The sequence below is a fragment of the Pseudophryne corroboree genome, chromosome 3 (assembly GCF_028390025.1).
Source record: "Pseudophryne corroboree isolate aPseCor3 chromosome 3, aPseCor3.hap2, whole genome shotgun sequence".
NCBI classification, from domain to species: Eukaryota; Metazoa; Chordata; class Amphibia; order Anura; family Myobatrachidae; genus Pseudophryne; species Pseudophryne corroboree.
This window is the reverse complement of record NC_086446.1, coordinates 645,077,657-645,101,695: the sequence shown is the minus strand read 5'-3', so window position 1 is coordinate 645,101,695 and position 24,039 is coordinate 645,077,657. Positions and strand designations below refer to the sequence as shown.

Below are 24,039 nucleotides of genomic sequence, written 5' to 3'. Positions count from 1 at the left end.
CCACTTAGTCCTAATCGCATAGCACACATTGTATAGCTCAAATCTTCACCTAGCACAAATAGCACCATGTATGGGCCCCATTACTTTTCATTGCTTCATGAACATATGTAGTCGCCAATGAGGATGCAATATGTGGTCTTTAAGCTTGTGGTCAGTCTTAAGGGCCCTACACACTAGCAGATTTGCAGCCGAGGTAGCCGATGGCCGACACGGCTGCGGTCAATGGGGGAGTGAAGTTTCTTCACTGTCCCCATCACCCGGCCCCATAGCACTGCATGCTAATATGCTCGAGATTGTCCATATTGGCATGCATGTATAAACGACTCGGCACCAACGATGAATGCATCGTTCATAACTGGTGCATACACACTGAAAGATATGAACGAGATCGCTAAGTGTGTAGGGCCCATTATAGGCCCATAATTCCATTACCAGGATGTAGTTATGATCCCGGCAGTTAGTATACCGGCGCCGGGATCCCGGCTGCCAGAATGCCGGCAGGGGGCCAAGGACTATTCCCACTTGTGGGTGTCCCGCAAAGGGCTTTGTTGCACTCGCCTCCCTGCTTGCATTCTAGTGGCTGACCACATGGATCCTGGCGTCAGTATGCTGACCGCATGGATCCTGACTGCTGGTCACCCGATCCCAACCCGTTTTACCTATGTAGAACAGGCACTGCCCTGCTCTCAGAAAAAGGAATATACTGTAAGTGTGATGGTATCTGTAGTAAGCGCTACCTATATTCCTGATGTATTTCAGGTACTGGTGTTTGTACCATATCGGTAACCTAATAGTTTGCTGCAGATTCTTTATTCACTGAGCATCTTTCCACCCACCATTGTAAAATCTCAGAAAAAGAAAGGCAAGAGATAAGCTGCATGCTGATTTCTGGAGCAAGAGACATTTGGACTAGCTCTCATGAAGCTGTATTTAATGATCTCTTATTAGTAATCCTTAAATATTGGCCTCTCCCAACCATAAGTGTCTGGTTAATTAAGGGCCTTAGGTAATTGGACACGAACTGCAAGATGCAGCCAGAGAGAAAAGTGATAATTGCAAAATAATCTGAGTTGACCACATACGTAAAATGTGTCCAACTCTGTATAGGGAGCAAATAAGCCTCCCTCCCAATGCGAGTAACAGGAGCAGATGTGCCAGGATACAGCAGGAGGTGTGGCTTAACTCTGAGCACAAAAGATGCTAAACATCACAATACACAAAGCATACACATTACAATAAGTGGGCAGCAGTTGCAGAAAATAAGTACCCAAGTCAGTTAGAACATGTGAAATGATAATCATACAAACACTAATAAACATATGGGCAGCCTTCCCCTTCACCTAGCACAAATAGCACCGTGTATGGGCCCCATTACTCTTCATTGCTTCATGAACATATGTAGTGGCCAATGAGGATGCAATATGTGGTCTTTAAGCTTGTGGTCAGTCTTCAGGGTCCTACACACTGGCAGATTTGCAGCCGAGGAAGAAAATAATAAGATTTTAAACCTACCGGTAAATCTTTTTCTCGTAGTCCGTAGAGGATGCTGGGGACTCCGTAAGGACCATGGGGATAGAAGGGCTCCGCAGGAGACATGGGCACTTTAAGAAAGAACTTTAGGTATGGGTGTGCACTGGCTCCTCCCTCTATGCCCCTCCTCCAGACCTCAGTTAGAGAAACTGTGCCCAGAGGTGACGGACAGTACGAGGAAAGGATTTTTGTTAATCCAAGGACAAGATCCATACCAGCCCACACCATTCACACCGTATAACTTGTGATATACTAACCAGTTAACAGTATGAAAACAACACAGCATCAGTCTGATACCGATGAAAACTATAGCATAACCCTTATGTAAGCAAAACTATATACAAGTCTTGCAGAAGTAGTCCGCACTTGGGACGGGCACCCAGCATCCTCTACGGACTACGAGAAAAAGATTTACCGGTAGGTTTAAAATCTTATTTTCTCTTACGTCCTAGAGGATGCTGGGGACTCCATAAGGACCATGGGGATTATACCAAAGCTCCCAAACGGGCGGGAGAGTGCGGATGACTCTGCAGCACCGATTGAGCAAACAGGAGGTCCTCCTCAGCCAGGGTATCAAACTTATAGAACTTTGCAAAGGTGTTTGACCCCGACCAAGTAGCATCTCGACACAGTTGTAATGCCGAGACACCTCGGGCAGCCGCCCAAGAAGAGCCCACCTTCCTAGTGGAATGTGCCTTAACCGATTTTGGTAATGGCAATCCAGCCGTAGAATAAGCCTGCTGAATCGTGTTACAGATCCAGCGAGCAATAGTCTGTTTTGAAGCAGGAGCACCAACCTTGTTGGCTGCATTTTCTGACCCTAGCCGTTCTGGCCACGTAAATTTTCAAAGCCCTGACCACATCAAGGGACTCGGAATCCTCCAAGTCTCGCGTAGCCACAGGCACCACAATAGGTTGGTTCATATGAAAAGATGACACCACCTTAGGCAAAAATTGAGGACGGGTCCGCAATCAATTCCGCTCTATCCATATGGAAAACCAGATAGGGGCTTTTATGAGACAAAGCCGCTAATTCTGACACTCGCCTAGCCGAAGTCAAGGCTAACAACATGACCACCTTCCAGGTGAGATATTTTAACTCCACTGTTTTAAGTGGTTCAAACCAGTGCGACTTAAGGAAACTCAACACCACATTAAGGTCCCAAGGCGCCACCGGACGTACAAAAGGAGGCTGAATATGCAGCACTCCCTTCACAAAAGTCTGTACTTCTGGGAGAGAAGCTAATTCCTTCTGAAAGAAAATGGATAAGGCCGAAATCTGAACCTTAAGGGAGCCTAATTTTAGGCCCAAATTCACTCCAGTTTGTAGGAAGTGAAGGAAACGGCCCAGATGGAATTCTTCCGTAGAAGCATTCCTGGCCTCACACCAAGAAACATACTTTCGCCATATACGGTGATAATGTTTTGCTGTCACGTCCTTCCTAGCCTTTATCAGAGTAGGAATTACCTCATCCGGAATGCCCTTTTCCGCTAGGATCCGGCGTTCAACCGCCATGCCGTCAAACGCAGCCGCGGTAAGTCTTGGAACAGACAGGGTCCCTGTTGCAAACGGTCCTGCAGATCCGGATACCAGGCCCTTCGCGGCCAATCCGGAACAATGAGAATTGTCTGTACTCCTCTTTTTCTTATTATTCTCAACACCTTTGGGATGAGAGGAAGAGGAGGAAACACATAGACCGACTGGAAATCCCACGGTGTCACTAGGGCGTCCACAGCCACTGCCTGAGTGTCTCTTGACCTGGCGCAATACCTCTGTAGCTTTTTGTTGAGGCGGGATGCCATCATGTCTATCTGTGGCAGTCCCCACTGACTTGCAATCTGTGCGAAGACTTCCTGATGAAGTCCCCACTCTCCTGGATGCAGGTCGTGTCTGCTGAGGAAGTCTGCTTCCCAGTTGTCCACTCCCGGAATGAACACTGCTGACAGTGCGCTTACATGATTTTCCGCCCAGCGAAGAATCCTGGTGGCTTCCGCCATTGCTACTCTGCTCCTTGTGCCGCCTTGGCGGTTTACATGAGCCACTGCGGTGATGTTGTCTGACTGGATCAGAACCGGTAGGTCGCGAAGCAAGGTCTCCGCTTGACGAAGGGCGTTGTATATGGCCCTCAGCTCCAGGACGTTGATGTGAAGACAAGTCTCTTGACTTGACCAAAGACCTTGGAAGTTTCTTCCCTGTGTGACTGCTCCCCAACCTCGGAGGCTCGTGTCCGTGGTTACCAGAATCCAGTCCTGAATGCCGAACCTGCGACCCTCTAGAAGGTGAGCACTCTGTAGCCACCACAGGAGAGATACCCTGGCCCTGGGGGACAGGGTGATCAACTGATGAATCTGTAGATGTGACCCGGACCACTTGTCCAGTATGTCCCATTGGAAAGTCCTCGCATGGAACCTGCCGAAGGAAATGGCCTCGTAAGATGCCACCATCTTCCCCAGGACCCGAGTGCAGTGATGCACTGACACTTGTTTTGGCTTCAATAGGTTCCTGACCAGAGTCATGAGTTCCTGGGCCTTTTCTATTGGAAGATAAACCCTTTTCTGGTCCGTATCCAGAATCATGCCTAAGAAGGTCAGACGAGTCGTAGGAACCATCTGCGACTTCGGGATATTGAGAATCCAGCTGTGTTGTTGTAACACCTTCAGTAAAAGTGACACGCTGTTCAGCAACTGCTCTCGTGTTCTCGCATTTATGAGATCATCCAAGTACGGGATAATTGTGACACCTTGCTTGTGCAGGAGCACCATCATTTCCACCATTACCTTGGTGAAAATCCTCGGGGCCATGGAAAGCCCAAACGGCAACGTCTGAAATTGGTAATGACAATCCTGTACCGCAAATCTCAGGTACGCCTGATGAGGTGGATATATGGGAACATGAAGGTATGCATCCTTTATGTCCAGGGATACCATAAAATCCCCCCCTTCCAGGCTGGCGATGACCGCTCTGAGCGATTCCATCTTGAACTTGAACCTTTTCAAGTATAGGTTCAGGGATTTTAAATTTAAAATGGGTCTGACCGAACCGTCCGGTTTCGGGACTACAAACAGGGTTGAGTAATATCCCCTCCCTTGTTGAAGTAGGGGAACTTTTACCACCACCTGTTGAAGATACAATTTGTGAATCTGTCAACACCTTTAAGAATGGGTTAGATAAAATCCTAATGGATAAGGATATCCAGGGGTATGGTGCATAGTCATGCATTATAGTTACTATAAATAGGGATAAAATGCAACGGCTGACAGCAGCATCAGTCAGAAATTTTAGTCAAATCATCATGCATAGGAGACCACAAATAGGTTGAACTCGATGGACAATTGTCTTTCTTCAACCTCAGATACTATGTTACTATGTTACTATCTCCCTTTCTGGGGAAGAAGCCGGTAAGGCCGATTTGAAAAACCGGCGAGGAGGCACCTCTTCGAATTCCAGCTTGTAACCCTGAGAAACAATTTCTATTGCCCAGGGATCCACCTGTGAGTGAACCCAGATGTGGCTGAAAAGTTGAAGACGTGCCCCCACTGGGGCGGACTCCTTTAGCGGAGCCCCAGTGTCATGCGGTGGATTTAGTAGAGGCCGGGGAGGACTTCTGTTCCTGGGAACTAGCTGTGTTTTGCAGCTTTTCCCCTCTGCCCTTACCTCTAGCAAGAAAGGATGCACCTCGTACTATCTTGTTTCTCTGTGACCGAAAGGCCTGCATTTGATAATGTGGCGCTTTCTTAGGCTGTGAGGGAATATAAGGCAAAAAATTTGATTTACCTGCCGTAGCTGTGGAGACCAGGTCCGAGAGACCGTCCCCAAACAGTTCCTCACCCTTGTAAGGTAAAACCTCCATATGCCTCTTTGAGTCGGCATCAAATGTCCATTGCCGGGTCCATAGGACTCGTCTAGCAGAAATCGACACAGCGTAGAACCCAGTAGACCAATGTCTCTTTGAGCATCTCTCATGTATAAGACAGCATCTTTAATATGTCCCAGGGTCAATAAAATGGTATCCTTATCCAGGGTATCAATTTCCGTCGATAAGGTATCTGTCCACGCTGCTACAGCGCTACAAACCCAAGCCGACGCTATCGCCAGTCTGAGTAAGGTACCAGAATGTGTGTAAATGGACTTCAAGGTACCCTCCTGCTTGCGATCAGCAGGATTCCTAAGGGTAGCCGTATCTTGGGATGGCAGCGCTACCTTTTTGGATAAGCGTGTCAACGCTTTGTCCACCCTAGGGGAGGATTCCTACCGTATCCTGTCCTTTGCCGGGAAAGGATACGCCATAAGAATCCTTTTGGGAATCTGCAGTTTCTTGTCTGGGGATTCCCACGCTTTTTCACACAACTCGTTCAGCTCATGAGAGGGGGGAAAGGTTACCTCAGCTTTCTTTCCCTTAAACATGTGTACCCTAGTGTCAGGGACAGAGGGGTCATCAGTGATATGCAGTACATCCTTTATTGCAATAATCATATATCGAATACTTTTAGCCAATTTTGGCTGTAATTTTGCATCATCGTAGTCGACACTGGAGTCAGAATCCGTGTCGGTATCAGTGTCTACTATTTGGGATAGCTTTTGAGACCCCGGAGGTCCCTGCGACATAGGGACAGGCAGGGGTTGACTCCCTTCCTGTTCCCTAGCTTCAGCTTTGTCCAGTCTTTTGTGCAATAAATTCACATTAGCACTTAAAACATTCCACATATCCATCCAGTCAGGTGTTGGCGTTGTCGACGGAGACACCACACTCATTTGCTCCACCTCCTCCCTAGGAGAGCCTTCTACCTCAGACATGTCGACACACCACACACACAGGGAATCCTCTTATCTGAAGACAGTTCCCCCACAAGGCCCTTTGGAGAGACAGAGAGAGAGTATGCCAGCACACACCCAGCGCCAATGACCCAGGAAAAAACACACAATATGTTTACCCAGAAAGCGCTGTAATCTGTATTTTGCGCCAAATTATGTGCCCCCCCCCTTCTTTAAAACCCTCTTTTTTTTATCTCCACCGTGGATAAGCAGGGGAGAGTCCAGGGACCTTCCTCTCAGCGCTGTGCTGTGGAGAAAATGGCGCTGGTGATTGCTGAGGAACAAGCTCCGCCCCCCCAGCGGCGGGCTTCGCTCAAATATTAAAAAAACTGGTGGGGGCTCTTTTATATACAGTGCCTAGCTGTATATATGTACTTTTGCCAGAAAATGAGGTTTATATTGCTGCCCAGGGCGCCCCCCCTGCGCCCTGCACCCTTACAGTGACTGCCGTGTGTGAGCTGTGTGGGAGCAATGGCGTACAGCATTACCGCTGTGCGTTACCTCTATGAAGATCTGAAGTCTTCTGCCGCCTCTGAAGTCTTCTTTCTTCTCATACTCACCCGGCTTCTATCTTCCAGGTTCTGCGAGGAGGACGGCGGCACGGCTCTGGGACGGACGGCGAGGGTGAGACCTGCGTACCGATCCCTCTGGAGCTAATGGTGTCCAGTAGCCTAAGAAACAGAGCCTAACATTAAAGTAGGTCTGTTTCTCTCTCCTCAGTCCCTCGATGCAGGGAGTCTGTTGCCAGCAGGCTCCCTGAAAATAAAAAACCTAACAAATATACTTTCTGACAGGAAACTCAGGAGAGCTCCCTGTAATGCACCCAGTCTCCTCTGGGCACAGTAATAAACTGAGGTCTGGAGGAGGGGCATAGAGGGAGGAGCCAGTGCACACCCATACCTAAAGTTCTTTCTTAAAGTGCCCATGTCTCCTGCGGAGCCCGTCTATCCCCATGGTCCTTACGGAGTCCCCAGCATCCTCTAGGACGTAAGAGAAATTGTTTTAGGAAAATGAGTATCAGTACAATGTAAATTTGCTTTTAAATCATAGTTGCAGCATTAGAACTTTTAGTTGCATTGATCACTGTGACTCAGGAGTACTGCAGCCATCATCATCATCAGTTTGAAACTTGCACCAGGATTTGAGTACCTGCAAACAGGTGGAAAAGTGACTTTTCACCAGCCACCTTGGCAGCCATTTGGGTCAACACATCCACAAAACTTCCTTGCTCTACTTTGGCCATCTCCTCCAGCCCTCATACTTTCCCCTCTGTAGCTGCCTTCTACTACCTCAATACCTGCCTTCCACTGCCCTCGTACCTGCCTTCCGCTATAACAGTATCCATCTTCCGCTACTTCCACACCTGCCTTTCGGTATGTCAGCACCTGCTTTTCAGTAGCTCTGTACCTGCCTTCCACTATCTCAGTACCTGTCTTTCAGTATTTCCTTACTTGTCTACCACTATCTCTATACCTGCCTTCAGCTTTCTCCATACCTGCCTTGCACTAGCTCCATACCTGCCTTTCTCTCTCTCCGCCTTCAACTCCCTCCTTACCTGCCTTCCACTATCTCCTTACCTGCCTTCCACTAGCTCTGTACCTGCCTTCCACTAGCTCCGTACCTGCCTTCCACTAGCTCCGTACCTGCCTTCCACTAGATCCATATCTGCCTTCAACTAACTCCATATCTGCCTTTCTCTCTCTCCGCCTTTAACTCTCTCCTTACCTGCCTTCCACTAGCTCCGTACCTGCCTTCCACTAGATCTGTACCTGCCCTCCAGTAGCTCCATACCACCCTTCCACTAGCTCCATACCTGCCTTCCACTAGCTCCGTACCTGCCTTCCACTAGCTCCGTACCCGTCTTCCACTAGCTCCATAGCTGCCTTCAACTAGCTCCGTACCTGCCTTCCACTAGCTCCGTACCTGCCTTCCACTAGATCCATATCTGCCTTCAACTAACTCCATATCTGTCTTTCTCTCTCTCCGCCTTTAACTCTCTCCTTACCTGCCTTTTACTAGCACTGTACCTGCCTTCCACTAGCTCCGTACCTGCATTCCACTAGCTCCGTACCTGCCTTCCACTAGATTTGTACCTGCCCTCCAGTAGCTCCATACCACCCTTCCACTAGCTCCATACCTGCCTTCCACTAGCTTCGTACCTGCCTTCCACTAGCTCCGTACCCGTCTTCCACTAGCTCCATAGCTGCCTTCAACTAGCTCCGTACCTGCCTTCCACTAGCTCCGTACCCGTCTTCCACTAGCGCCATGCCTGCCTTCAGCTAGCTCCTTACCTGCCTTCAACCAACGCCATACCTGCCTTCCACTAGATCCATACAGTACCTGCTTTTCTCTCTCTCTCTGCCTTCAGCTCTCTCCTTACCTGCATTCCACTATCTCTGTATCTGCCTTTCTCTCTCTCCGCCTTCAGCTCTCTCCTTACCTGCATTCCACTAGCTCCGTACCTGCCTTTCTCTCTCTCCGCCTTCAGCTCTCTCCTTACCTGCATTCCATTAGCTCCGTACCTGCCTTCCACTAGCTCCATACCTTCCTTTCTCTCTCTGCCTTCAACTCTCTCCTTACCTACCTTACACTACCTCTGTATCTGCCTTCCGCTAGCTCCGTACCGGCCTTCCACTCACTCCATACCAGCCTTCCACTAGCTCCATACCTGCTTTCCACTAGCTCCATACCTGCCTTCCACTAGCTCCATACCTGCCTTCCACTAGCTCCTTACCTGCCTTCAACTAACGCCATACCTGCCTTCCACTAGCTCCATACAATACCTGCCTTTCTCTCTCTCTGCCTTCAGCTCTCTCCTTACCTGCATTCCACTAGCTCCGTACCAGCCTTCCACTAGCTCCATACCTGCCTTTCTCTCTCTCCACCTTCAGCTCTCTCCTTACCTGCATTCCACTAGCTGTGTACCTGCCTTCCACTAGCTCCGTACCTGCCTTTTTGTCTCTCTCCACCTTCAACTCTCTCCTTACCTGCATTCCACTAGCGCCGTACCTGCCTTCCACTAGCTCCATACCTGCCTTTCACTCTCTCTGCCTTCAACTCTCTCCTTACCTACCTTACACTACCTCTGTACCTGCCTCCCGCTAGCTCCATACCTGCCTTCCACTAGCTCCATACCAGCCTTCCACTAGCTCCATACCTGCTTTTCACTAGCTCCATACCTGCCTTCCGCTAGCTCCATACCTGCCTTCTGCTAGCTCCTTACCTGCCTTCCATTAGCTCCGTACATGCCTTTTGCTAACTCCATTCCTGCCTTCCGCTAGCTCCATACCTGCCTTTCGATAGATCCGTATCCGCCTTCTATTAGCTCCATAACTGCTTTCTGATAGCTCAGTACCTGCCTTCCACTAGCACCATACCTGTCTTCCGCTAGCTCCGTACCTGCCTTCCGCTAGCACCAAACCTGATTTTCACTAGCTCTGTACCTACATTCCACTAGCTCTGTACCTACCTTCCAGTATCTCCATATCTGCCTTCAACTGGCTCCATACCAGCCTTCCACTAGCTATGTACCTACCTCCCACTATCTCCATACCTGCCTTCCACTAGCTCCGTACCTGCCTTCCACTAGCTCAAAACCTGCTTCCTCTCTCTCCATACCGCCTTCCACTATCTCCATACCTGCCTTCAGCTCTCTACGTACCTGCCTTTTGTGATCTCTGTACCTACCTTCCACTATCCCTCCCTCCAGCTCTCTCCATACAAGCCTTCTGCTAGCTCTGTACCTGCCTTCCACTATACCTCCCTTCAGCTCTCTCTGGGGTCTATTCATGAAGCAGTGAAAAGAGTGGAAAAGTGAGCCAGTGGAGAAGTTGCCCATGCCAACCAATCAGCATTGAAGTAACACTTATAATTTGCAAACTATACAATTGTACGGAGCAGCTAATTGGTTGCCATGGGCAACTTCTACACAGGCTCATTTCTCCACTCTTTTTACTGCTTCATGAAGAGAACCCTCTGTACCCGCCTTCTGCTATCTCTGTACCTGTCTTCCACTATCTCTGTACCTGCCTTCTGCTCTTTAGTTTGTGTTAGGCCTAGTTTTAGTGAGGGGAAACAAAAGGTATAATGAGACTGCATGTTAAAAAGTGGTAATAAAAATGGGTGGATGGATATTTAGAGATTTTAACAATAGAACCAAGGAATGTAATTAAATACGTCTTTCACAAAACAATACTCTTTATTATATAGTTTTTATATAATTTAGTATCCAGTGCAGTCTGAGAAAGCAATCACCCATTGCTGTATACAGTAGCTGTCATTTTAGCAGGTGTCACTCTGCTGGAATATCCACTGTTTCTTGCTAGTAGCTTATGGAACATGTGGTGGACCAGTGCCCCATGCTCCACATTGCCTCTCTCATGGGTAAGGCTGACAGTCCACACTGGGCTTTTTCTTTAACCCTAGTGCTGGATTCAATGCCTTCAGGCGTACAAAAACTAGAACTTCTGGCAGCCCTTGCCATAGGGAAGCAGAGGCTAGCTACACTTGAGCGGAAGAGCGGAGCACGTGAGCCAGCTGGGTAGGAGAGGTGTAAGCTGAGGAGAAGAGCTCTGAGAGGAGAGGTACCCTGTGACTTCAAATAAGTTTTCATGCAGTCCTGAGGTTCATGAGGTGGTAACTTGTTTCCCAACTCTGCAAATGTATGTAAAAATATTCCTTACTTTGCATACAAATACTTGTTTCCATCTTTCTGGACGATATTGTGGAGCAGTCAATAAAATTCTCTATTAGTTACTAGGATGCTCTCTTTATTCTGTAGGAGTTACGAAGATGCTATTAAATGAAGTTTCTATTGTACTTGGGTGCATGCTAAATAATCCTTCTAAGATGGCATTCATCTGACTTCATACTACCTTCTTTTAAAGTTCTATCTCTTGTACATAATGACACAATGCGACTAATTTTAGGATGTGGGGGCTTTTTGAAGTGCCTCAGTCTCCTCAGAGGGGTAAATTTACAAAGGTGGGAGGTTTTTAGAACTGGTGATGTAGCTCATAGCAACCAATCAGATTCTACTTGACATTTATCTAGTTGCTTATTGAGGAGTCTTCTTTATGCGATCCTTACGAAAAGGCTTGGGAGGAGGATCTGGGTATCACTTTAGACGACGAGGTGTGGATCGAGGTCTGGGATATTGCTGCCTCTAGTTCCATATATATCCGAATCAAGGAGAATACTTATAAGTTTTTAATATAGATGATACTATGTGCCCTATCGCTTAAGCAGAATGTATCCCGCACGCCAGATAGATGCTGGAGGGGATGTTCCATGCACCTTTCTCCACATATGGTGGTACTGTCCAAAGATAGTACATCTCTGTACATCGGTCTAATAACACGCTTACTTAATATTTCTATCCCATACAATCCTAAGTATGCTCTCCTCCATCTAAGCCTTCCTACGTTGACTGGGCACCAAAGTAAATGAATGTGCTATATAATGACTGTTATGACTTGCCAGCTAGTGGTAGATTGGAAACAACCTGCTTCTCTATCTATGCAGTCTATTTTCTCCCATATCTGGTCCATTATCGCATGGTGTATGCGACTACCAATATTAATTATTCTTCCAAATCATTTGACAAAATATGGAGCCCTTGATTACCCTCTCAACACGCCCCCTCCCCTTTTGCGTTGTCACAACCAACTATACACACTGACTTACTCATGTTCCTTTCCTAAGGACCCACCCCAGGGGTTCTCCTTCTGCTTTTCTTCTTTCTTTTTTTTTGCCTTTGTCCTATAAGACTGATCTCGCTGTTCTGCATGCTGAAGTTTTCTTACTAACAGGGCTATCTTTTAAAAATGGATCTCTAGTCAGCTTGTTCCTGTATGGTCTTAGGGGTATATTTACTAAACATACACACTGGGCGAGTCTGAGATCAATGTAGCTCACTTTTGGCATTTTGAGCTACTTTGAGCTCAAACTCGTCCTGTGTGTATCGGCTAGCGATGAGCACTGAGTGCTGATGAGCGCTCCTGCATCATCGCTAGCCACCACCGTTCGTCGGACTGCTTGTTCAGACGAGTAAAGCACTTTCCACAGTCTCCTACTGTGGAAAGTGCGTCACACCCCCGTGGATATCTCTGGCTCAGTGAAAACAGCTCAGTGTGTCTGCACCGAGCTATTTTCCTGCCAGTGATGTCCACGATCATCGCTGTGCCTACATGCTGGGCAAAAACGCCCAGTGTGTATGCACCTTTAGATGGAGATAAAGTGGACGGAGATAAAGTAGGCTATGTTTAAAAAATTACGGTTTGGCTGGTACTTTATCTCCGTCCACTTTATTTCCATGCAAGGCTTAGTAAATAGACCCCTTAATATCTACTTTGTTCATTATCTTTGTCATAGAGATTTTGCTTATCTTTATCCCTGTAGTTCATTGTGATCTACTCAATAAAGTGTATTTAAAAAAAAAAAGCTGAACTAAAAACAAATGAACTCACAGGGGAAGGGGCATTTAGTAGAGTGATTGAGCGGAAAACAAGTATAAACATTTCTGCACACATGGGGGTAATATTTACTAAGGTGGGAGTATTTTAGAACTAATAATGTTGCTCATAGCAACCAATCAGATTCTACTTAACATTTATGTAGCTGCTTCTAGAAGACTAGATTATAAAAGATTGAAAAAAACTCCCACCTTAGTAAATTTACCCCAACATGTCTCTACAGTATTTGCAATGGAAGGCACACATTTCCTCATCTCCTTCATCACAGGCTACTTCATTTAAAACCTGTCGCGCAAAAAGGTCTTAACTTAGATGGGCGTTCTCAGTACCGAGCTTCCACCATATTTTAAAAAACAATGCAACATTTCTGAGCCCCCCAAAAGAGCAGCATTTACATAAACAATTATCAGTACAGGCCTGGACTAGAGCAGATGCAGGAGGTATTGAAATAGAGAAAAACACAGACATATGCAAAGCCAGCCACAATGCAATATTTAAAAGAGTAACCATTACGTCCTCTTTTGAACAGGCAATAATATGCCTAAGTACACAGAATGCAGGCAGTGTTTTAAAAATTACCGTTAAGAGATAGTTGGTTGCAATTTTATCTCTCTTCACTTTATCACTCTCCAAGGTTTGATACATAGCCCCAAGGTCTGATCACTGGCATCACTAAAATTTGTACAAATGTCTGCCAAGAGGTTGGTGAATCTTATCCATATATTATAATAGATAGATAGATAGATAGATAGATAGATAGATAGATAGATAGATAGATAGATAGATAGATAGATAGATAGATATAGTATACACAATACTGTATGCACAATCACAATAATTTTGTATTTTAGCAGAGTTCTCAAGATATCTTAATTTCAACTGAAGAGAAAAAAAACTCAATTAAGTCAGTAGGCAATTGCGAGGCATGCGGCCTGACAGTAGTTGCAAGAGCTGAAGTAATTAAATATTTTAAGCATTAATTGAAAGCTGCAATGTAACTATTCTGACTTCTATTGTTAACTGACCTATTTTAATTTTTTTTTTTTTTGTAAGTAGGACGCAAGTTAAAATTCACATTTATTAACTTTGTAAAAATAAAAAGGCAAAATATATAATTTAGAAATGCTACAAATAATACCCATTTCAGACAGCAATTGGCGGGTCACACCCAGGACCCGCCTTAGGCCCTTTTCACACTGGTGTCCCCAGCTCAGCATATTGTCGAGTTGGTGAGGTCAGCGGTGACGCGTGTGGAGGCGGCACTTAGAGATCAGATGATCTCCAAGCGCCGCCCATCCATCGACCTGGCAACCTGTTTACACCACACAGTGCCCCATGTTAAAGCCGTATTCAACCCTCGTCCTGGGATATTCCCCCCTGGGCCCTTTCAGACAACACAGCAACCTGGGTTACTGAGTGCTCATGTGCAATAACCTGGGTTACAAGATGGCGGTCTGAAAGGGGTATAATCAGTGGCGTCACAAGGAGGTGCGGGGGTTGCTGCCCGCACCTGGGTGACACCTTCTGAGGGGTGACACCAAAATGCCGGCTCCTGCTCAGTGACAGGAACCGGGTGCTGCACTGAAGCATTACTTGCAGCACCCAGCTTCTGTCACAGTGTAAGAGCCGGCACTGCAGCCCAGTAATCTCCGATCTCAGCCCGCATCTCCCGGACCCCCTATGTGGAGAAAACGGGGGATCAGGATGTGAAGTCACGGCCCCTCCCACAAAGCCACGCTCCCTCCGTGAAGCCATGCCCCATTTCGGGTTGTGAGCCTTAGGTGCACAGAAACGCTCAGGGGGTGCTGCATCGGGTGTTATTTACGTAAGAGAGTCCTCTGGGTATAATTAATGATAAGTTTTCATGTGATCTTTGCAACAGTGTCTATATTTATCATATCTAAACTTGTTACTGTACCAATATCTGGATCCTTATCCTGAACACGCAGATAAATAAATACAACATATTCATCTAGGGCAGTTGATAAACTACAAGTGTGTTACATATAGTAAAACATAACATTTTAAGTTAATTTTAGAAGATGATTTTATTTTTCCCAAAAAAATCTGTACTCAGAAAAAAGAACAATTGTATTTTAACAACAAATAATAATAATAATAATAAGATTTTACTTACCGATAAATCTATTTCTCGTAGTCCGTAGTGGATGCTGGGACTCCGTAAGGACCATGGGGATATAGCGGCTCCGCAGGAGACAGGGCACAAAATAAAAGCTTAAGGATCAGGTGGTGTGCACTGGCTCCTCCCCCTATGACCCTCCTCCAAGCCTCAGTTAGGATACTGTGCCCGGACGAGCGTACATAATAAGGAAGGATATTGAATCCCGGGTAAGACTCATACCAGCCACACCAATCACACCGTACAACTTGTGATCTGAACCCAGTTAACAGTATGATAAACGCAAAGGAGCCTCTGAAAAGATGGCTCACAACAATAATAACCCGAATTTTTGTAACAATAACTATATACAAGTATTGCAGACAATCCGCACTAGGGATGGGCGCCCAGCATCCACTACGGACTACGAGAAATAGATTTATCGGTAAGTAAAATCTTATTTTCTCTGACGTCCTAGTGGATGCTGGGACTCCGTAAGGACCATGGGGATTATACCAAAGCTCCCAAACGGGCGGGAGAGTGCGGATGACTCTGCAGCACCGAATGAGAGAACTCCAGGTCCTCCTCAGCCAGGGTATCAAATTTGTAGAATTTAGCAAACGTGTTTGCCCCTGACCAAGTAGCTGCTCGGCAAAGTTGTAACGCCGAGACCCCTCGGGCATCCGCCCAAGATGAGCCCACCTTCCTTGTGGAATGGGCTTTCACAGATTTTGGCTGTGGCAGGCCTGCCACAGAATGTGCAAGCTGAATTGTACTACAAATCCAACGAGCAATCGTCTGCTTAGAAGCAGGAGCACCCAGCTTGTTGGGTGCATACAGGATAAACAGCGAGTCAGATTTTCTGACTCCAGCCGTCCTGGAAACATATATTTTCAAGGCCCTGACAACGTCAAGCAACTTAGAGTCCTCTAAGTCCCTGGTAGCCGCAGGTACCACAATAGGTTGGTTCATGTGAAATGCAGAAACCACCTTAGGTAGAAATTGAGGACGAGTCCTCAATTCCGCCCTGTCAGAATGAAATATCAAGTAAGGTCTTTTATATGATAAAGCCGCCAATTCTGACACACGCCTGGCTGAAGCCAAGGCTAACAGCATCGACACCTTCCATGTGAGATATTTTAAGTCCACAGTGGAAAGTGGTTCAAACCAATGTGACTTTAGAAAACTCAACACCACATTGAGATCCCAAGGTGCCACTGGAGGCACAAAAGGAGGCTGTATGTGCAGCACCCCTTTTACAAATGTCTGAACTTCAGGTACTGAAGCCAGTTCTTTCTGGAAGAAAATCGACAGGGCCGAAATTTGAACCTTAATGGACCCTAATTTTAGGCCCATAGACAGTCCTGTTTGCAGGAAATGAAGGAAACGACCCAGTTGAAATTCCTCTGTAGGGGCCTTCTTGGCCTCACACCACGCAACATATTTACGCCAAATGCGGTGATAATGTTTTGCGGTTACGTCCTTCCTGGCTTTGACCAGAGTAGGGATGACTTCTTCTGGAATGCCTTTTTCCCTCAGGATCCGGCGTTCAACCGCCATGCCGTCAAACGCAGCCGCGGTAAGTCTTGGAACAGACAAGGCCCCTGCAGTAGCAGGTCCTTTCTTAGAGGTAGAGGCCACGGTTCGTCCGTGAGCATCTCTTGAAGTTCCGGGTACCAAGTCCGTCTTGGCCAATCCGGAACCACGAGTATAGTTCTTACTCCTCTCCTTCTTATGATTCTCAGTACTTTTGGTATGAGAGGCAGAGGAGGGAACACATACACTGACTGGTACACCCACGGCGTTACCAGAGCTTCCACTGCTATTGCCTGAGGGTCCCTTGACCTGGCGCAATATCTGTCCAGTTTTTTGTTTAGACGTGACGCCATCATGTCCACCTTTGGTTTTTCCCAACGGTTTACAATCAGGTGGAAGACTTCTGGGTGAAGTCCCCACTCTCCCGGGTGAAGGTCGTGTCTGCTGAGGAAGTCTGCTTCCCAGTTGTCCACTCCCGGAATGAATACTGCTGACAGTGCTATCACATGATTTTCCGCCCAGCGAAGAATCCTTGCAGCTTCTGCCATTGCCCTCCTGCTTCTCGTGCCGCCCTGTCTGTTTACGTGGGCGACTGACGTGATGTTGTCCGATTGGATCAACACCGCCTGACCCTGAAGCAGAGGTTTTGCTTGACTTAGGGCATTGTAAATGGCCCTTAGTTCCAGAATGTTTATATGAAGAGACGTTTCCAAGCTTGACCATAGGCCCTGGAAATTCCTTCCCTGTGTGACTGCTCCCCAGCCTCTCAGGCTGGCATCCGTGGTTACCAGGATCCAATCCTGAATGCCAAATCTGCGGCCCTCTAGTAGATGAGCACTCTGCAGCCACCACAGGAGAGACACCCTTGTCCTTGGCGACAGGGTTATCCGCTGATGCATCTGCAGATGCGATCCGGACCATTTGTCCAGTAGATCCCACTGAAATGTTCTTGCATGGAATCTTCCGAATGGAATCGCTTCGTAAGAAGCCACCATTTTCCCCAGGACCCTCGTGCACTGATGCACTGAGACCTGTCCTGGTTTTAGGAGGTTCCTGACTAGCTCGGATAACTCCCTGGCCTTCTCCTCCGGGAGAAACACCTTCTTCTGGACTGTGTCCAGAATCATTCCTAGGAACAGTAGACGTGTCGTTGGAATCAGCTGCGATTTTGGAATATTTAGAATCCACCCGTGCTGACGTAACACTACCTGAGATAGTGCTACTCCGACTTCTAACTGTTCCCTGGATCTTGCCCTTATCAGGAGATCGTCCAAGTAAGGGATAATTGAAATGCCTTTTCTTCGTAGAAGAATCATCATTTCGGCCATTACCTTGGTAAAGACCCGAGGTGCCGTGGACAATCCAAACGGCAGCGTCTGAAACTGATAATGACAGTTTAGTACTACAAACCTGAGGTACCCTTGGTGAGAAGGGTATATCGGGACGTGGAGATAAGCATCTTTGATGTCCAGAGACACCATATAGTCCCCTTCTTCCAGGTTCGCTATCACTGCTCTGAGTGACTCCATCTTGAATTTGAACCTTTTTATGTAAGTGTTCAAGGATTTCAGATTTAAAATTGGTCTCACCGAGCCGTCCGGCTTCGGTACCACAAACAGCGTGGAATAATACCCCTTTCCTTGTTGCAGGAGGGGTACCTTGATTATCACCTGCTGGGAATACAGCTTGTGAATGGCTTCTAGAACTGCCTCCCTGTCGGAGGGAGACTTTGGTAAAGCAGACTTCAGGAAACGATGAGGGGGAAACGCCTCGAATTCCAGTTTGTACCCCTGCGATACTACCTGTAGAATCCAGGGATCCACTTGCGAGTGAGCCCACTGCGCGTTGAAATTTTTGAGACGGGCCCCCACCATATCTGAGTCTGCTTGTAAAGCCCCAGCGTCATGCTGAAGACTTGGCAGAAGCAGGGGAGGGCTTCTGCTCTTGGGAAGCGGCTGCATGGTGCAGTCTTTTTCCTCTTCCTCTGCCCCGGGGCAGAAAGGAGTGGCCTTTTGCTCGCTTGTACTTATGGGAACGAAAGGACTGAGATTGAAAAGACGGTGTCTTTTTCTGCTGATGTGGAGTGACCTGGGGTAAAAAGGTGGATTTTCCAGCCGTTGCCGTGGCCACCAGGTCCGATAGACCAGCCCCAAATAACTCCTCCCCTTTATACGGCAATACTTCCATGTGCCGTTTGGAATCCGCATCCCCTGACCACTGTCGCGTCCACAACGCTCTTCTGGCAGAGATGGACATAGCACTTACTCTTGATGCCAGGGTGCAAATATCCCTCTGTGCATCACGCATATATAATAATGCATCCTTTAAATGTTCTATAGTTAACAAAATATTGTCCCTATCCAGGGTATCAATATTCTCAGTCAGGGAATCCGACCATGCGACTCCAGCACTGCACATCCAGGCTGAGGCGATTGCTGGTCGCAGTATAACACCAGTATGTGTGTATATACTTTTTAGGATATTTTCCAGCCTTCTATCAGCTGGTTCTTTGAGGGTAGCCGTATCAGGAGACGGTAACGCTACTTGTTTAGATAAACGTGTGAGCGCCTTATCTACCCTAGGGGGTGTTTCCCAACGCGCCCTAACCTCTGGCGGGAAAGGATATAATGCTAATAATTTTTTAGAAATTAGCTGTTTTTTATCGGGAGAAACCCTTTTCACACACCTCATTTATTTCCTCTGACTCAGGAAAAAATATTGGTAGTTTTTTCTCACCCCACATAATACCCTTCTTTGTGGTACTTGTAGTGTCAGAAAGGTTCAATGCCTCTATCATTGCCGTGATCATGTAACGTGTGGCCCTACTGGACATTACGTTTGTCTTGTCACCGTCGACACTAGACTCAGTATCTGTGTCAGGGTCTGTGTCGACCCACTGAGGTAACGGGCGTTTTAGCGCCCCTGACGGTGTCTGAGACGCCTGGACAGGCACTAACTGATTTGCCGGCTGTCTCATGTCGTCAACAGTTTTTTGCAAATTGCTGACATTATCACTTAATTGTTTAAATACAATCATCCAGTCAGGTGTCGACTCCCTAGGGGGTGACATCACCAACGCAGGCAACTGCTCCGCCTCCACATAATTTTCCTCCTCATACATGTCGACACACGCGTACCGACACACAGCACACACACACCGGGAATGCTCTGATAGAGGACAGGACCCCACTTAGCCCTTTGGAGAGACAGAGGGAGAGTCTGCCAGCACACACCCAGCGCTATATATATATACAGGGATAACCTTATATAAGTGTTATTCCCTTATAGCTGCTGTTAATTATTGTTATTTGCTGCCAACAATGCCCCCCCTTCTCTTTTTTACCCTGATTCTGAAGCAGGACTGCAGGGGAGAGTCAGGGAGCCGTCCTTCCAGCGGAGCTGTGAGGGAAAATGGCGCTTGTGTGCTGAGGAGATAGGCTCCGCCCCTTCACGACGTCCTTATCTCCCGCTTTTTTGTGTAAAATGGCAGGGGATTAAAATACATCCATATAGCCCAGGAGCTATATGTGATGTATTCTGTTTTGCCACCTAAGGTATTCTGTTATATTGCGTCTCAGGGCGCTCCCCCCCCAGCGCCCTGCACCCTCAGTGACCGGAGTGTGAAGTGTGCTGAGAGCAATGGCGCACAGCTGCGGTGCTGTGCGCTACCTTAGTCTGAAGACAGGATGTCTTCTGCCGCCGATTTCACCGGACCTCTTCGTCTCTTCTGGCTCTGTAAGGGGGACGGCGGCGCGGCTCCGGTGACCCATCCAGGCTGAACCTGTGATCGTCCCTCTGGAGCTAGTGTCCAGTAGCCTAAGAAACCCGATCCACTCTGCACTCAGGTGAGTCCGTTTCTTCTCCCCTTAGTCCCACGATGCAGTGAGCCTGTTGCCAGCAGGACTCACTGAAAATAAAAAAACCTAACTAAACTTTTATTCTAAGCAGCTCAGGAGAGCCACCTAGATTGCACCCTTCTCGGCCGGGCACAAAAATCTAACTGAGGCTTGGAGGAGGGTCATAGGGGGAGGAGCCAGTGCACACCACCTGATCCTTAAGCTTTTATTTTGTGCCCTGTCTCCTGCGGAGCCGCTATATCCCCATGGTCCTTACGGAGTCCCAGCATCCACTAGGACGTCAGAGAAAATAATAATAATAATAATTATATTATAAAGAGCATCATTATGCAACCCTAGGAAATAACGACAACCGGAAGACTGTCAGGTATGCTTATAGTGGACTACAGCACATGTTTTTATTCTTTGCACAAAGAAACAAATCAATACATTTTTACGGTTATAATTGCCATCCTCTAAAAATACTCCAGCAATTGAAAACCATAAAAGTCTGCAGCAGCCAAAGAATTTTTTTTTTCAATTTAAAACCTTACATAAAACAAAATATCGAACATGTTAATTCATACTGCAGAGTTATATGCAGCATCCCTTAATATAGCATTAAACCACAGGAGTGTTTATGATGTGACTAGTAATGAGAATTGTACTAGTGCAAATATTATAATAGTCATACAGAAATGTGTATCCGTAAAAAATGCAATATACCACCTGTCTTCCTAATCGTAACAATAAACATGGCGGTATGAGCCTGATCACTTTCCATTAAAGTCTCTGTTGTTTTCTTACTTTGGGTTAGGCACTAAATAAAAATGACACTGCATTAAATGACTGTCACAGGAGCTGCCACTGCATCTATATAGAGAAACAAGGTGAATCCGGTTATAATTTAGGCTCAATGTGAGAGAATCTGGATTCCAGTGGACAATTATCTCCCTGGTATTGCACTGCCACACATCTTCTGACTGAGTAAGTGCACTAACTTGGAACTTCGCACTGTAATGCACTGGCGCAAATATGACATTCTTGGTTTGCGTCTAACAGGGATATTCAATTGCTCAAAATATCCACATAGTGCCAACGGAATGCCATCAGAATGGTGGTAATGCCGGCATTTCTCAACCACCAAGATGGCCTATTTCCCCACATACACCCTAGAAGTGCTCAATAAAATTGCTAATATTTGGATACTGTATACTGCTGCAATGTGTGCAGCCAAACATCTTGGAGAACTGAATACCCTATTAAGATTGACATTTTAGTTTACAGTCATACAAATCAGATGGGGATTACAGAATCCAGGTCTACAAAAGAAACGCAGCATAAGGCACTCTAATGACAAGAATAAGACAGCACCATATGCACAAAACACACGTATTTACTATTTGATTCGTAATTAGTCTTTTTAATATAGTGCTATCATAACAATGACTACACTACAGCTTCACACACACAGATGTGTCAGGAAACCCCCAAGTCCGCAATTGCACCAGCTAGGGAAAATCTTCATATGGTATACAAATGTACTAGTTACATAGCATCATTCATTGTGTAACAGTGTAGGGAAATACAGATTCATTCCAAGCTGGAATATTGGCTTCCTAAAGACTATGAAAGTAGCTGAAGCATTGTTATGTCTCCGTTACACCACATTGAGTGCCAGCTCAGTGCAGATGCTCAGCAGCATTTCTTGACTGCTAGCCCAGAATCCTGTAGGATCATCTGTCCATGGTGCTGAAATTGCATTGCTCCCTCCAAACTCCCCTACCCCCTTATCACACGCCCCCCATCCCCTTTCTTCCAGGTGCTGGAAAAAACTAACCTTTACCACATCTATGTAACACAGAATGTCATACGTGTAAAAAAATGACCATTGCATATTACAACTGTGCATTACAATTAGCTAGGAGAGGATTCATAGAATGAGGACTACAAGTAATAAGCAAGGCAAAAGAACCATTTGGGAGCATGCTTTGCATGAACAGCGCTGCATCGTGTAAATTGAAATACTGCAATGCAAATCACCTACAAACCCACAGCGTGAAAGCAAGGGGAAAGGGGAATCAATAGCTGGCAATCCCTCTAGAAAATGCAGCCACTGACACACACATGTGTGTATATAATATATAGTGTGTGTGTTGTGTGTGTGTGTGTGTGTGTGTGTGTGTGTGTGTGTGTGTGTGTGTGTGTATATATAAATATATACAGTACACATACATACATACATACATACATAATATATATATATATATATTTCTTTGTGTGTGTGTGTGTGTGTGTGTGTAGAGATATATGGTTATAGATACTGTAGATGTAGATATGTGCATTAAGATATTCCCTCGAAGCCCATGCCATGAAGGCACATTGGGATCCTTTGTTGTACACTGGGGACCCCGCAGACACATGACAGTAGTGTAGTAGGGACACCAGGAGGGTGGCTGGGGTAAAGGTAGGGATTACATGCTCTTACCGTCCCTCTCACACAGCTGAATGGACTCCAGGCTGAGGTTTTTGATCATCTCCTCGCAGGGGCTGTTCGGGCTGCTGATGTGCTGGCTCAGGCGTGGTACCTCCATGTCTGCTCCGGAGACCGGGCTGTGTTTCTGCAGAAGCTGGATGTGAAGCCCCCGGCTGGCTTGGCTGAGTGTCTCAGAGCGGTGCCTGGCTTGCAGCAGTGCCTGGGTCTGGCTGGAAGAGAAGGAGGGGGCGGTGTCCGGGCAGCTCGCCTCTCTGGGTGGCTCTTACATGGGCTGTGGGGAGCAGCGTCACCAGCAGCAGCAGTAGCCGCAAACGCCGCTGATCTCAGGGCAGAGGAGGAGAAGGGGGCGGAGGAGGGATCCGAGAGCTGCTGATGATGATGATCCCTGGTTCTGCAGATCCTGCTCCTGGCACCCTGACTCAGGAATGTGCCGCCACCCCAGCACAAGGCAGCAGCAGCAGCCACTTATGTAATGTAACAAATCCCTATCACACACAGATCAGTCCCCGCAGGGTTCAGCTGCGGTGTCCATGGGGAGGCTTAGCAGACAAATAAGGATTGTAGTAACTGAAAGACCTGCTTAGGGCCCCTGTATCTTTTTAAACTTATTTTAATTTTGAAATAGATATCATCATCAGCATCATTCTTGTTACATTATCTGTGTATCTCATGGCCCTACGGTCTCTTCCAGGTGCAGCAAATGCAGACAGTTGATCTCTGCATGGTGAGAGCAGTAAGCAGTAAAAAATGAGAAAGCAGTCTGTCACTGTGACTGAGGCCTCCCATGAGTTATATGAGCCTCATCATTGCAGGTCCCTGCTGCAATACACTGTACAAGAAGGCCTTGGATGGCGTGTTAATGAGTAAGAAGATTTTTGCATATATAAAAAGTTTAAGCATATTGGGGCAGATGTATTAACCTGGAGAAGGCATAAGGAAGTGCTAAACCAGTGATATGTGCAAGGTGATAATGCACCAGCCAATCAGATCCTAACTGTTAATTTACATATTGGAGCTGATTGGCTGGTGTGTTTATCACCTTGCACATATCACTGGTTTATCACTTCCTTATGCCTTCTCCAGGTTAATACATCTGCCCCATTGGGCGTTATTCTGAGACACACATAGGTACGTATCAGTGGCGTAACTAGAAATTTTTCTCCCCCAAGCCAAAAAATTCTTCCCCCCCCCCCCCCCATCCCCCATAATTGGCACTACTGAATTGACAAGAAGGT

At 46.8% G+C, this 24,039-nt stretch overlaps 1 protein-coding gene across 1 annotated transcript in view; it reads right to left on the bottom strand.

The window, feature by feature from the left end:
- PHYHIPL (phytanoyl-CoA 2-hydroxylase interacting protein like) overlaps positions 1-23,220 on the bottom strand; it is a 254,584-nt gene extending 231,364 nt beyond the window's left edge. The window contains exon 1 of the mRNA XM_063961759.1: positions 22,796-23,220. Coding sequence (XP_063817829.1) covers positions 22,796-22,901 — 106 coding nt within the window. The 5' untranslated portion in view covers positions 22,902-23,220. The remainder of the gene's footprint in view (positions 1-22,795) is intronic.
- Between the last annotated feature and the right edge of the window lie 819 nt (positions 23,221-24,039).